The sequence below is a fragment of the Chelon labrosus genome (genome assembly GCF_963514085.1).
Source record: "Chelon labrosus genome assembly, chromosome: 3".
NCBI classification, from domain to species: Eukaryota; Metazoa; Chordata; class Actinopteri; order Mugiliformes; family Mugilidae; genus Chelon; species Chelon labrosus.
Window position 1 is genome coordinate 18,667,900 of NC_140339.1, and position 14,559 is coordinate 18,682,458.

The 14,559-nt window shown below is 44.2% G+C and overlaps 1 protein-coding gene across 1 annotated transcript; it reads left to right on the forward strand.

The window, feature by feature from the left end:
* Nucleotides 1–525: 525 nt before the first annotated feature.
* Nucleotides 526–7,298, forward strand: onecut1 (one cut homeobox 1; the record flags this gene model as incomplete). The annotated part of the gene is made up of 2 exons (XM_084574652.1): nucleotides 526–1,582; nucleotides 5,749–7,298. 2 exons carry the CDS (start codon nucleotides 526–528, stop codon nucleotides 6,036–6,038), a joined length of 1,347 nt encoding a protein of 448 aa, XP_084430778.1. The 3' UTR covers nucleotides 6,039–7,298.
* Between the last annotated feature and the right edge of the window lie 7,261 nt (nucleotides 7,299–14,559).

A 14,559-nucleotide genomic window follows, 5' to 3' on the forward strand; every position in this document is an offset into this window, starting at 1 on the left:
GTGTGTATGTGTGTGTGTGTGTGTGTTTGAGAGTGGGAGAGACTGAAAGAGAGAGAGACTGAAAGAGAGAGAGAGAGAGGAGAGGAGTGTCCACACTGCGCATGTGTAGACGGCGATCTGTGCTGCGGTGGAACAGGGGCTGGAGACACACAACTAGAGAGATGGCGCGGCACCCGACCGGATCGCAAGGACAGCTGGTTGGCGGTGGGGGGGCTTGAATTATAAAGAGAATCAGAAAAAAATATATAAAACAATAATAATAATAAAAAAAAATCAAGAAAAAAAGTGGATTCGGGGGAAAAAAAAGGAGTTTTCTATTCTGCAAAAAAAGCGTCAGAGGTAGGACAATAATCAAATAGGTGAACGTAAGGACAGAGAAGAGGCAATAGCAGAGGAGGCTACTGCAAGGAGAGGGGGAAAGGGGGCAACAAAAGAAAACTGAACTTTACTGGACGTGAGGACTTCTGGACACCAGCTAACTGCGGTATATCAGATAGATGGTTTGTCCACAGCGCTGCCCGGATCATGAACGCACAGCTGTCGATGGAGAATATTGGCGACCTGCACGGAGTGAGCCATGAGTCCGTGGCCGGTCACGGAGAGCTGCTGAGCGGCCACAGTCCGCATTCCCGTCCCAGCCCCCGGGGTCTGAGCCACCGAGCGATGGGCATGGCGACCCTCCTGGACAGCGGAGACTATCACCCCGGTCACCCTGGACACCTGCATCCAGCCATCAGCATGTGCGAAGCCCCCCCTGGCATGAGTGCGAGCAGCACTTACACTACCCTAACTCCCCTGCAGCCCTTACCCCCCATCTCCACCGTGTCCGACAAGTTTCCTCCCCATCATCACCACCACCATCCCCATCATCCGCACCACCATCCCCACCAGAGGATCCCCGGAAATGTCAGTGGCAGTTTCACGTTGATGCGGGAGGACCGGAGTCTGGCGCCCATGAACAGTCTGTATCCCGCGTATCATCACAAAGATCCCTGCATGGGCCAGAGCCTCTCCCCGTTATCCGGTTCCGGCCTGGCCAGCATACACACGTCCCAGGCCGGCATCCCCCCCTACGCTCATCCCGGTGCCGCCATGCCTGGGGAGAAGATGCTCACCCCCAGTGGGTTTGAGGCTCACCATCCGGCCATGCTCGGCAGACACGCGGAGCAGCACATGAGCTCCTCGGCGGGCATGGTACAAATCAACGGCCTCCACCACCACCCGCACGCCCACCTTGGCGCACAGGGGCACGGCCAGGGGCTGGGGAACAGCCGGGAGCAGGCCTCCGGGCCCGGGCAGCAAGGGGGCGGCGGTGGAGGGGGTGGTGTTTCTGGGGGACAGATGGAGGAGGTGAATACCAAAGAGGTGGCGCAGAGGATCACCACGGAGCTGAAGCGCTACAGCATCCCTCAGGCCATCTTTGCCCAGCGGGTCCTGTGCAGGTCCCAGGGGACCCTGTCCGATCTGCTGAGAAACCCGAAACCCTGGTCAAAGCTCAAGTCCGGCAGAGAGACCTTCCGCCGCATGTGGAAATGGCTGCAGGAGCCTGAGTTCCAACGCATGAGTGCGCTCAGGCTCGCAGGTGAGCGAAGCCTCGGTAAAGCCCCCTTTCTTTTGCTTTCATATTTCCAATGTGTTGCAGAGAAAAGCTGATGTTTTAACAGTGGCATTAATTCAGCACAGGGGGTCACTGGCCCTGAACGTTACCTTGTGTTGGACGGGTCAAGTGGGCTGGGAACCAAAGTGATCCTGTAATCTTTATTATAACAGAGACAAGAAATTCAACACACAGCACAAGGTAGGCATTCAGGACCAATGTTCCCTCTGGGCTGATAGTTGATTATACAAATTACACACCGACATAACATAATCTCTGAATTTGCCTCCAGTCATTAACCTTGTATCAAAGATGCTGACATCAGATTCAGGGAGTTGGGACTAGGATTTTGTCAGTCTGGCTCGTTTAAAATATATCCTCCACATTTTTTTTGAGACTCCTGCCTCGAGCTGAGGTCTGCTGGCTGATCAAATACAAACATTAAACCGTGTGACAAACACCATGAGAAGCAGAAAAGTGCTTCACCAAGCCGAGAGCACGCGTGCACAAAACGGGCGGCCTGATATCAATACGCATCCCCTTTCTGTCCCTACACCGATTTTGGGCTCGTGCGAAACAAGTGCTCATGTCATTTTACCTCAAAATATCGACCGCTGGACTGTGTGCGTAAAGCGATCCTTCTCCCAGAAATCGTTAGGAATGTGTTTATTTTGGTGTAGATGCAACCGATCAGCCCTTTTTTTGAGTGTCTGCGTGTGTGTTGCCAGTTGGTGTAAACATAGAGAAAGAGAGAGAGAGAGGAAAGCGTGTGTGCATGTGTTTTTGAGAGTCTGGGATAAACGACATTTTTAAATGTCAAGTTTAGTCTGTGACCCCCTCTTTGGTAAAACGACAGACTTATTTTTTTCAATAGACTATAACAGAGCACGTGTTCGTGTTTTGCTCGTAAACTAACCCCTGACTTGACTCGACGTTTCTCTAATTAACTGATAGACTTCTGTATTAATTTGTCCCCGAGGTACGCACGAGTCAATTAAGGCGCGCAGCGAGGCCCAAATGGAACGTGCGCGTTCACAGACACCCAATGGATTTTTTTTTTAACGTTTATAGCCCCAATCAATGACCTACAAATGGGCTTTTTGGCTTTTTGAAAAGTGAGGCTGCGGCTACGCGGTGGAAAGTGCGTGGATTTACTTACACGTGTGTGTGTGTGTGTGTGTGTGTGTGTGTGTGTGTGTGTGTGTGTGTGTGTGTGTGTACGTGCGTGCTGGAGGTTGTGCGTGAGAGTGTAATCCCAATTGATTATTTTTCAGTTTTCCCATCTGCTGCTGCGTGTGTGTGTTGGTTAAAGATGAGATTTTATCTCTGACTTTTGCAAATTAGTTTATTTGTTTTGTTTTTATATATTTTTTAAAGCTGATTTTGAATTGTATCATTTAATTATCAGTTTGATCAGCCTGTAATTAAACCACAAATCAGACCAGGAGCCAACTGATTAGTGTCGACGACGGTGTGAATGTTTAGATTTTTCAAAACAAGAGCTAGTCACACTTACTCTACATGAGGAAAGAAAAGCGCCAGGCCTCCTTCAGCTCTGCTCATTCAATCTTTCATTCCTATTTTCGTTTCGTTTCTCGCCAACTTTTAATGAGCAAAAGAAAACACGCACGCAATTCGTTTTTTGCAAGAGCGTGAAAAAATAAAACATTTCAAACTGTACTGCGTGCATGTGTAGTTTGGGTGGGGGTAAAACTTACAGTTCAAAACTAAATTAATTTGGAGAGAATCGTCTGAGCGCCATCGTATTGATCCGTTCGTTTCTGGGAGAACTAGATATGTGATCGTGTGCTGAAGTAGATGTGATATACTTATTGATTTTAGGCTTCTGAATTAATCTCGGGCCTTTTCTTCTTTTCCCACGTATTCAATTACCCCATCTGAATAGAATAGAATAGAATAGAATAGAATAGAACAGAAATATAGTTAGGCACAGGACAAAATTCGTCTGTAATTACAGATACATATTTTAATATTGTTTCTCATTTTCTGCTGATTATAGGTGAATATTTATTTTCTTCTATTCGTTTTGGATGCAGGTTTTCGCTTGAACATTTAGAGGGTCGGCCTTTCCTTTTGAATGTTTGCATGCTTCCCAGCACAGAGGTCTGTTTGCTGTTCCCTCTCTCTGTCCTCTGTAAGATTATGAAACGCCGGACTCTCGTCACATCGTGTCAGTAAGCCCAGTGTGTGCAGTCTGTTTGAGTGTGTGGAGTTATCTGTGCATTTGTAATGATTAGCCGGGGGCAGCAGCGGTGTGTGTACCTGTATGTGTGTGTGTGATTAGCCTGATAATGAGGCCGTTGTTATGTCTCTCCTTCCGACCCCCCCCACCATCACCACTGCCGCCGCCGCCGCCGCCGCCGCCACCCACGCTCCCGGTGCCTGGGAAAGCTGCTGCTTTTCCGGCCGGGCCCTCCGTGCCGGGGCTGGGCTGCTCCGCGGTGGCTCCTGCTGTCTGAGTGGCCTTCACTCCGTCTGATTTATAGCAGCCCTCACATGAGGAGCTCCGGCGCTCTGTTAATATTTACCAGCTCTGGAGACAGCGAGCTGCTCATACTCACAATCATACTCCAGTTTATGGTCATGCCAACAGGCCGCTGCACTGTACTTTAGCACACGCTGCAGAAGGCGTCTGAAATGAGGTTATACGGCAAATTTGCTCAATAGCAGGTTTTGGATTTAATTCAACCTGTGTTTGAAAGACAAAACAGTACGAGGATGTCAAAACGTATTGTCGACTGCGTTTATTCCTGATGTAATATATTTTATGTGATCAGTGCAGTGACGGCTGAGGCTCGCTTTGTTAATGTTTCCACATATTTTGTTTAAAAAACACATTTTCAGATTTGTCTCTCTCGTGCCCATCGTGATGTTAAGTGCTGATTTTTCAGCTCGTTCACTTTGAAAAAAAAATAAAAAAAAATAAAATAATTAATCTGTGCTCATTAAAGGAGCGTTTGGTTTTTAAAATCGCAGTTCGTTAATTGAGTCCATGCCGGGCTTCGATCCTGCAGCCCGCGTCTGCCCCCTGCTGGTCTCAGCTCGCTGATGAACCTCATGTTGGATGACCGCATTAGGGGGTTAGGAAGAAAAAAAAATACACGAAACGAAATAGGAACTTGGGCAGCCGGAGAGAGCTTTTGCTTGATGTCAGATTGATTCCCAAATGTAGTCTTTCCAGCATTAGATGACGCGTAAGTTCATTTTTCAAGAGGTTAATGTTATTGGGGCGCGCCGTTGCTTTCAGCACCACGGACAGCGCCCGCCGTTCCCCACCTTCTTGTCTGGCTGCTCTCCACGAGGACCAGCTCCTCGTCCGTGGACACAGCAGTGTGTCCGAATGAGGAGGGGTGTAATTCCGCTGTTATTCCTCATGCACCGTTGCAAACGGCCCAGTGGAAGTGGAAAGTCCAGCAGGCCTTTTGCAGAAAGACAAGAAGACCTGCCACTCAGCACGTTTGGCCACCAAGGGTCTCTTTGGAAAATATGGCTCTGACAACACTTTTGTAGTAAACCTTCCAACACTGCTATGACCTGGTATCCGAGTACGTGTTATGCAGAATAAAAATACATAGTTTATTATATCTTTCGTCTATGTCAAGCACTGCAGAAGCTGGTTGGTCTGAACCTGACAAGTTAAACAAGCGAGAAGATCGTTCAACAAATCAGGCCACAACCAATATGACACTTAATAGAAAAGCAATATAGTCCTAGAACACTTGTTTTCAGTTTGCTTCTTGATGTTATTCATTGGTGGCTGGACACAATGATTATTTAAAGATTTTTTAAAGACGTTTTGTCCTGCTTCTGTTGTCAAATGGAAATGGAAACTTAACTATAGTGTATTTGAAATAAAATCAACAGAATACATTCAACAGTTTCATCAAAATACTGCTTAACATAGTAAGAATGTCAGATATTATGACTGACTTTAAGTAATCACATCAGAGTGGCTGAGTTAGAGTGAAAAAAACTGCAGACGTTCAGGCTTAAATGGTGGAGAAGAACTGATTCATGGGCCAGTCCATGTTTATTTTGAATTTAAAGTTGTGATTGTTGTTTCTCCTTGCCCTGCCCTCTCTCACAGACTCTCTCTCTTTCCGTCTGTCTCCCGCCTTAATTCTCCACAGCATGCAAGCGCAAGGAACAAGACCACGGCCGAAGCGAGCGGGGGAGCGTGTCCAAGAAGCCCAGGCTGGTGTTCACGGATGTCCAGCGGCGGACGCTCCACGCCATCTTCAAGGAGAACAAGCGTCCGTCCAAAGAGCTCCAGCTCACCATCGCCCAGCAGCTGGGCCTCGAGCTGGCCACAGTCAGCAACTTCTTTATGAACGCACGCCGCCGGAGCCTAGACAAATGGGTGGACGACGGCTCTGGTCACCCAGCCAACTCCGGCCCCAACGCCTGCACCAAAGCCTGAAGACGGACTGATTTGACCAACTCATGTACTGACTCAACCTCGGTGGAAAAGCTTTAAAACTTAAGAGAAACAAAGAAAAACTTAAAAAAAAAGACCTTGAAGCAACGTTTTGCCCTTAAACCTGTACTATATTGATATTTATAGTATCCAAAGATGAAAAAACAAACCAAAGACTTCTTGTTTGACCTGCTTTAAAATGTTTGTTTCAGCAACACATTTATGTGTAACATACTGCAAAAAGACTATAGTTTTACTCCCCCTCACACACACGCTGTCACTGGTCTCTAGCTTTACTACAACCCCCTCCTCACCTCCCCACCAAGTATCAATCTGTCATTCGCCATCCTTATCTTTAATCTGATTGGTTGGTTTTAATGATGGGTCCCTAAATGGAGGTTTAATCAGCCTGTTGGCAGTCTGATCTGCAGCTGTCCACACCTTTGAAAAACAGCCAGAATGTGGAGCTCCTGGTGGGATTGGCCAATCAACTTTAAAGGAAAAAAAAAAAAAAATCCTACAGGAGCGACCCGGATCGTTGTGCAACCTTGTTTGGATTGGTGGACTTGTCTGTCTGTTTGTCCGTCTGTCCAGCCGTCTGTCTTTCTATCAAGCATCCCAGACAGACAGAGAACTGTCCATGTGTAGACTGCTAACCCAAAACCAAACCAAAAAACCAAAAAAACAGAACCCTAACCTCAACCCACATGGTAGTGCTTTCTTCCAACATGCTGAAGCGTTGAATAATTTTAAGAGATACCAAAGCCTTCTACACCCGGAAGCCTCCCATGCATCTTAGAAGTAAAACCGCCTGAGAACGTGCTATGACGTAATTTGACCAAAGAGTATATTTTGAAAGATCTTAAGAGTATTTTTACCTCACTTCCTCCCTTACCTCCTGAGACAGACTGTTAGTTAAACACCGCAAAGATGACGAGAGTGTAACTTCTCATGGTCCATACAACATTTTGAGTCATGCTTAAGACTGCGCTCCCTGCTAATGGAAAATATTATATGACATTAATCTGAAAATGAACTATTGATATTTGCCTTAGAGACGCCTTCTTGAATCGAGCAGATTATTCCAGTTTTAACTTCTCAATCAGTCTACTGAATGTTACTGTAAATGCTCACCGTTGAGGGTGAATCATTACAGATTCATCCCGTCCTGTGAGACAAATCTATTCTCGGGTGCTTTCTCTGCAGACGGGAAAACACGAGATGCTGTGTGTCTTTAAACTGTGCGAGGGAGACGGACAGTTCACACTGTGTCACCGCTTTAATCATGAGCACTGAGCGTCGCCCCGTCATCCCCGCGCGCTTCATACGTGTTTGATTTTATCTCCTCGCGAAGAGATGTCGGGCAGAGGGGATGATATCAACCATCAAATCACTTCCCGGCGCATGCACGGCAATGTCAGCTCGTCACCTGAATACGAAAGCACCCCCCCCCCCCACCACCCACTACCACCCCTTCCTGCCTCCGCGCTCCTGGTAAGCTATGCATTTCAGCACTAGGAGGAAAGCACTACACAGGGCTGGCCCGTGGGCAGCACAGCATTAGATATATTAAGCTGGCCCCTTCGCCGTCGTCCTCCTCCTCGTGGACAGGGTTAGCAGCTCTACGTTTATCAGAACAAGAAAGAGAGGCGAGAGGGAGCTGCTTCTTCATCTCTGAGAGAAAAACCAAAAAAGACGACAAGAAACAAACAAAAAAAAAATGTGTCAAGACCTGCTGATGTTTTATAGTGTGAACCAAAGATGCTACCTCACTCAAGTTCCATACGTGATTTCTATCACTTTGATGATACCAAAGATAACCAAAGATTTTTCTCATTGCACGGCCTCTATGAGTGGTGTCAAAAGATGTGTGATGTATGTGTCCCCCTTCGCCCCCCCCCCCCCCACCCGTCTCCTCTCTCTTTCTCCCTATCCTTTCTTCTCCCCTTTCTCCCCCCCACCCACCCACCCACCCGCACTCAGCCCATGCACCCCTGCTATGCGTGCTCTTGCTTCATCTGTGCTCTGATTACAGCTCCATAGATAGTCATGCTGATGTAGCTATAGGCAGATGTGCTGATCTGGCCTTAGATACACACAACCGGCCATGCAGGTGCCTGCGGGGTGCAGATGACTTGCAAGTAATGCGATCGGTCTTTGTGCTTGTTAGTAGCAGAGATGCATTTCTGCTGCTTTTCGTTGCAGAAAAGACGTTCAAAATGTAAACTCTAAAATGACGTCAAGCCAACAAATATTCATGAATCATTACAAAAGCTATGTGAAATTTATGTCCCTTTTCTCCCCCCCACTTGGCCCTGCCTCTTAAGTGTGTATCTATCGGCTGATAATACCGATCCAACAAACAGGTCAGACATCTTCACATGACAACAGGCAGACAGCCTGACATAGCCATGGGCAGAATTGTTGACTCAACTATAGGCAGACATGTTCCTGAAAGTAGAAGCAGACGTGTTGCAATCTTTCTAAAACTCCCAGGACGAGTGCCTTGCTTGAACCAAAGTGTTAAACCGCTGTTGACCTCTCACCTTTGACTCTGTGAATACCTCAGCCTGTAGAAGGGCCACTGCTGAAGAAACAAGGAAAAGGTTTTTTTTAAATCACACCGTGGTGCTTTCGCCAGCGCAACCATGCAATGAAAACATACCAAAGGAATTTTCTTTTCTTTTTTTTTTTTGTGTTGTCCACCTCTACAGATTAAACCAAAGGTCTTTGTTTCTCCTCTCTCCCCACTCTGACCCCTCCATCCCTCTCCCCCCTCCTCTCTCTCTCTCTCTCTCTCTCTCTCGCTCTCTCTCTCTGCTGTGTGTAAGAAGGTCCAGCACTCTGGCCGTGCATGTCTTTACCAATGTCTCTGAATACCTCATAGTAATAATTCCTTTGAGTTCTGCATTGAGACGTCTATCTGTGAGTAAGGCAGAACTCCACTCGTGTGGTATTTGTTATTGTTACTTCAAAAAGCTGTATGATTATCTATTTTGAAGCTGTTGTCTGTTGTTTTCTTTTTTTATTTTTCTTTCTTCTTTTTGGCAGAAGTGCTCTGTTTCAAGTCACGGAGGACAAGTTTCAGGGTTGATGTACGAAACTTAAGGGATGGAGGGAGAAGCGTATTTTTTATCAGACATTGGGTTATGCCAATATTATGATGGTAGACTATTGCTTTTACAGGGTAAAACCAACTGCTGTGATATTGTGTTCATATTATCCCTTTTCTCTACTTCTGTGTTGTGATTTTAATTTAATTGCATTTTTGTATTGGTTACCCACTGCTTTAATTTATGCATTTGTAGAAACTTCTAGATTTGTACATAGTAGGTTTTTTGGAGAAAAAAAAAGAAACAAAAAAGAGCGTTTATGTTACAGCCTTATTTCCCACGCTTAGATATGACGAAAGGAGTAGTTTTTATTCTTCTTCAGCTGAATCCTAGCCGGCATTTCAATGTGTGTTTTAAACACTGCCAGAAACCCAGACAGATGTTTTGCCAGTGCAGACAAAGTCATACAGGAGCTACTTTGTTGAACAGCTGGCAAAAAAGCAGTGTGTACGTGTGCGTGTGTTTTTTTTGTATTCTTTTGACTTTTTCAAAAAAAAAAAAAAATGTTATTTTATGGGTATTACTGCACATCCAAAGATTTTTAAAACAAACCAAAAATTGGAAAAAAAAAAAAATATGTATAATGTTGAAAAGCACTGGCATTTGTGAGGTAGACTTGTTGAGTTTTGATTTGCCATTCGCACGGGTATAGAATGTAGAAGGCGTAGGGCTATGTAGGCAAGCTTACTCTACCATGTGGGGAATCTCCTGTTCAATGTACAATCTGAAGCATTTGAAACGTGGGCTTCAAGCCCCGCTCACTTTGCTGTCTCATACACTGAGTGAGGTGGAGTTTAGGTTGGGCAGCCGGTCTGCCAGGGGCTGCGCCACGGAGCTGGGTCTGTTTTTATTGCCGTGGCGCCGCCGCCTTGCTCCATCTAGTATCTGTTCTTTTGGTACGTACTCGTGTAATGACTATAAGCAAAGTCTAATAAAACTGCAAAGAACCTTACCAAGGAATCCGTGTGTGAGTGTGTACGGGGACGATCATTTGGACTGCGCGTTTCTTTTTCTGTCTGCGGACATGCTACTCAAATGTCAAGTACTGCTGAGGTGTGCGAGTTTGAGTGCGTGTGCTCGTTTGCATGCGTCTCTTTAGTGTGTTCTTGTGAAATGTGTTTGTGCTGCATATTGTCGAGCTGTTTGCTGGTGCGTATGCATGTCTGTGGCTGATTGCTGCATATCACTACAGGAGGCCTCGGGTTATCAGAGGCCCCGCTGTTAGTACTGTTTCCTTCTGTCATGCTCAGACAACACAGAGTCTCCAAGGGCCGAAGGTCGTCACCTAAACGTCCATGACAGATTTAATCAGGGTGTTATGCAGTCATAATGTCATGTAGGATGGAGAACGTGGACGTTCCTCTGCAAAGTTCAGGTGCTTGCATTTTAGTAACAAAGGCCTGTATTAATGAAGGAGTGGATGATGCAGTGTGGACCTACGTTTTCCTGTTTTCACACTATCTGTTATTTCATTTGTCCATAAGGAGTTCCCATATGATGGGTAGCTTGGCTACAAGTCTCATAACAATACTGCAGCGCCTAAGACAATCATCTGGATCTCTAACGCTGGGGAACTAGTTTCTCACCCGCAGAGGGGTGTCCTCCAGCTATTCATACACAAAGATGCTTGAAGGGTTTTGATAAACAAGCATATTTGTTGTCATAGACATTTAGGAATAGATTACAGTAGAAGTTCATTTTGCACTTGCATTTCAAAATGAAATCTCATTGCTCTTGTCAGCCTTGTGCTCTTATCAACCTTGATATCTTTTGATTTCCTTCTCAATTCATGATGCTTCTTCTTCAGTTTTCAGTCTGTGTATGTGTGCAAGAGTGTGTGCGTGCGTGCGTGCGTGCGTGCGTGTGTGCGTGTGTGTGTGTGCGTGCGTGTGTGTGCGCGCCAGAGAGGCAATACTGTCAGTGTTACTCTCAGATGTATAACTCCACGTCTCATGACTTGATTTGTCATTGCTGTTTCCCAGGCTTTGCTACTGCTTTCTCAGTGCTGTGCAATATCATCTGTTGTGATTGCTAAGCAAATGATAAAAAAAAAAAAAGAAAATTGAGAAGCAAGTGATGATGTCATCCAGCTTTTTTCAGTGTTCAAATGTTTCAACATTTCTGTAGTCTCAAAAAGTAGAAAATAAACTGTTGGTATTTCCAGCTTCTGAAGCTTTGCTCTTGTATTATTAACATCATTATTTTATTTTTGCTGTGTGGGTTTTGTCTTTTGTTGCTCAGACAGGCAAATCGAATCAATAAAACCTCAAATGAGATAAGGAGGCAGAGGACAAGACATATCAGTCTGTCGTGGATGGGAAGCTGCATGACAAGTAGCTCCAGAATATCTGGGCATGTAAAGTAGAAGATATATTCAGTGCTGTCAGGGTTAGAGGGGTCATCATTTACAAAAAAAAAAAGGTATAAAGAGATGAGTTCCTAACAAAACCTGAAATCATTTTAATTATCTAGCTGTTCAATTACAACAAAACACAATCATTTTTCAAAATGCGGAGTCATTTTATTTGAACGTTAAACTTTTTTGAGAGAGCTGCAAAATCTTACAGTTATCCTGAACTTGTCCATCTTTCCGTACACTGCTGTGTCATGCAACTAGGGGTCCACTTATATCTTTCACACTACAGTAAATGCATACGTCAGCTTATAAAATATGGATGGCACCAGAGGCACGGGAGCCGCCGGGTCACTTACTCAGAATATCTGATGTTGCTGCTAATAGTCGGTCGGGTGGCACTGCTGAAAAAAGAGAAAAAAAATGTAATAAATAATCACAACTTAATTCATATATTTATTTACATTCAATTATATGAATCAAGTGGAGGCATCCACATCAGCCCAAGGAAAATTAAGCAGATTTCTTCACTGGTTTTCTTTGTTTTTGCTGCTAAACCCGTCAGACAGATAGATAGATAGATAGATAGATAGATAGATAGATAGATAGACAGATAGACAGATAGATAGATAGATAGAATTAGAATTATATTTATTTTACTTTGCTGCATTACTTGCATCCGGTCACTAGATGGGGCTGTAACCTGGATTTTACCAAAGTCTTTGTTGGGAGTTACCTACAGTCTTAAAATTAATTAGTAAAATTAACTAAAATCTGACAAATATTATTATTTTTTTTAATAATCTATCTCTGTATCAAGTCTTGAATTGTTTGATTAATTTGCACCGACTGTGATCCCGTAAAATTCCAATAATACAGAGATACAGTCAGTGATAAAATCCCCACAAATAAAGATCATTTTAATAAAACGTAAGACATTGATTGGTGAAAAGGTTCCTGGGCTAGAATGCATTACGTCTTGAGAGGTGATTTAAAAGACCTCGCAGATTCTGCAAGCCTCACATCTTCTGGCAAGAAGTTCCAGAGCTCTGACTTTAAAAGCCTGGTCACTTTTAATCTTAAAGCCAGGACTCAGGAACATCCAGCAGAGCTCTGCCCGAGGATCTGAGGAGCAACATTTCAGCAATGTACCTGGGAGCTGAACCATGAAGTGCTTTAAAGGTGATGAGTAAAATGTTAAAACTGAGTGGGCAGCAGGGAAAGGGGGATGAAACAGTCATTTTGCCACTTTAAAATCAGCAAGGGTCATAGCTCTCTGTGAGTTGATCTGTGGTTTATATCTAAGTGACTTCATGTCACTAATTATAGCTCTAGCTAAGTTGCAGACAACTGCAGTGTAAAGCAATCTGCAACTGAAAATGTCTCTGCAAATGTCTGCTGACTTTAATTTTTCTACAAATAAGCTGTGATTGTGATTGGCTACTGACAGATCCACTAAAACAGAAAAGTATGGCCTGCATCTGAGCAGCAGTATAATATAAACAGTAAATACTGTACATACCAAGAAACCTTTTTTTAGATGTTGAATGAAATGCAGGGCTGTGTTTTAAACTGAAACTTGTCGTGTGTTTGAGCCACAAACATCCCCTTTAACCTCGTATTTATATGTGTAGCCAATGTGTATATTGGTTTACTTTCAGTATGAGAGATTATCAATGGCTCAGAGGCAGACACAATAAATATCTGTAACCCCTGGCACACCAGGGTTCCTGTCCAGTGGACGCGTAGACTAGCCAAACTACACTTGGCACCCTACCAATAGTAGTTTGTTTTGTTCATACACATCTGTAAACTTTGCTCCTCTGTCAGATAAAAAGTCTGTGTGGTGTTATATTATTCCGTGACCTGCTTTTATCATACGAGCCTGAACGCTGCCTGAGATCCGCCGGCGCAGCCCTGCTTACGGTCCCGAGGTCCTGGTCCTGTCTTGTCACTAAAGGTGACCGGGCCTTTGCTGTCCATTCTCCACAGCTGTGGAACTCCCTGCCCGGCGATCTCAGGCAGGCGAGCTCAGTGGCTTCTTTTAAATCTCTTCTTAAAACTCACCTTTATCGATTGGCCTTTTCTTAATTTTGTTTTATAATTTTGTTTTATCATTGTTGTATGATTACTTTGTTGTGGGTGGGTGATTTTAAATTTTAAATTTTAATTCCAATTTTATTTCTCTTGATGGTTTTATTATGATTGTTGCTAGGCATCTGACCTGTTTTATTTCTGCTGTTGTTGTACAGCACCTTGTAACTTGTTTTGGAAAGGTGCTATATAAATAAAGTTATATTATTATTATTATTATTGTGGATTTTATGACCCACTTGTCTCGTGATCGGAAACAATGCACAGCTCAGTCAAGAAATAGGCTTGCAACACAATAGTCTGGCAGCCATTAATGTTAGCCACCTATTGCAACAATAGGCTATTGCTTTTTTAGGAGTCAATCCAAATACCATAGCATCACCAACAAATGTCCAGCCTGTACAGTCTTTATGGAGCAAACAATAATAACACACAAAGTGCAAATGTATCTGCCAAGCAGATTTATAGAGCAGATCCGCCTGTCCGCACTGTGGCCTTTGCCTTTGTTCCAAGAGATTTCATCAGAAGAGAGATTAAATCAAAGAGCTCTTCCTCTGTCCTTTTCCATCTGCACCAGTATAACAACACGCCACATCCTGCATTCATGAGCCTGGTGAGCAGAGCCACTGGTTCTAAGTCTGTTATTTTATACTTAAATACACATATTTACACGCGAAACCTCCCTTTTGTGGGCTAAACCTTACACTTTGTGTTGGTTTAACAGCTTTTCTTGTTGAATGGCACTCCCTAATACGTGTGGTTTGCTGTCTAAGGGTTTCATTCTCACGTTTCATTGATAACTTTTATGATACAGTATGGGCCTACTGTAATCTGGATATGTGTATCTTTTAATTTACAGCCTGTAGCGTTTTTTTTTGTTGTTGTTGTTTTTTGTAAAGATTATTATTGAAACATACTCAACCCTGAACACTTTTGTGATACACTGTGTGTGGGCCTACTGTAA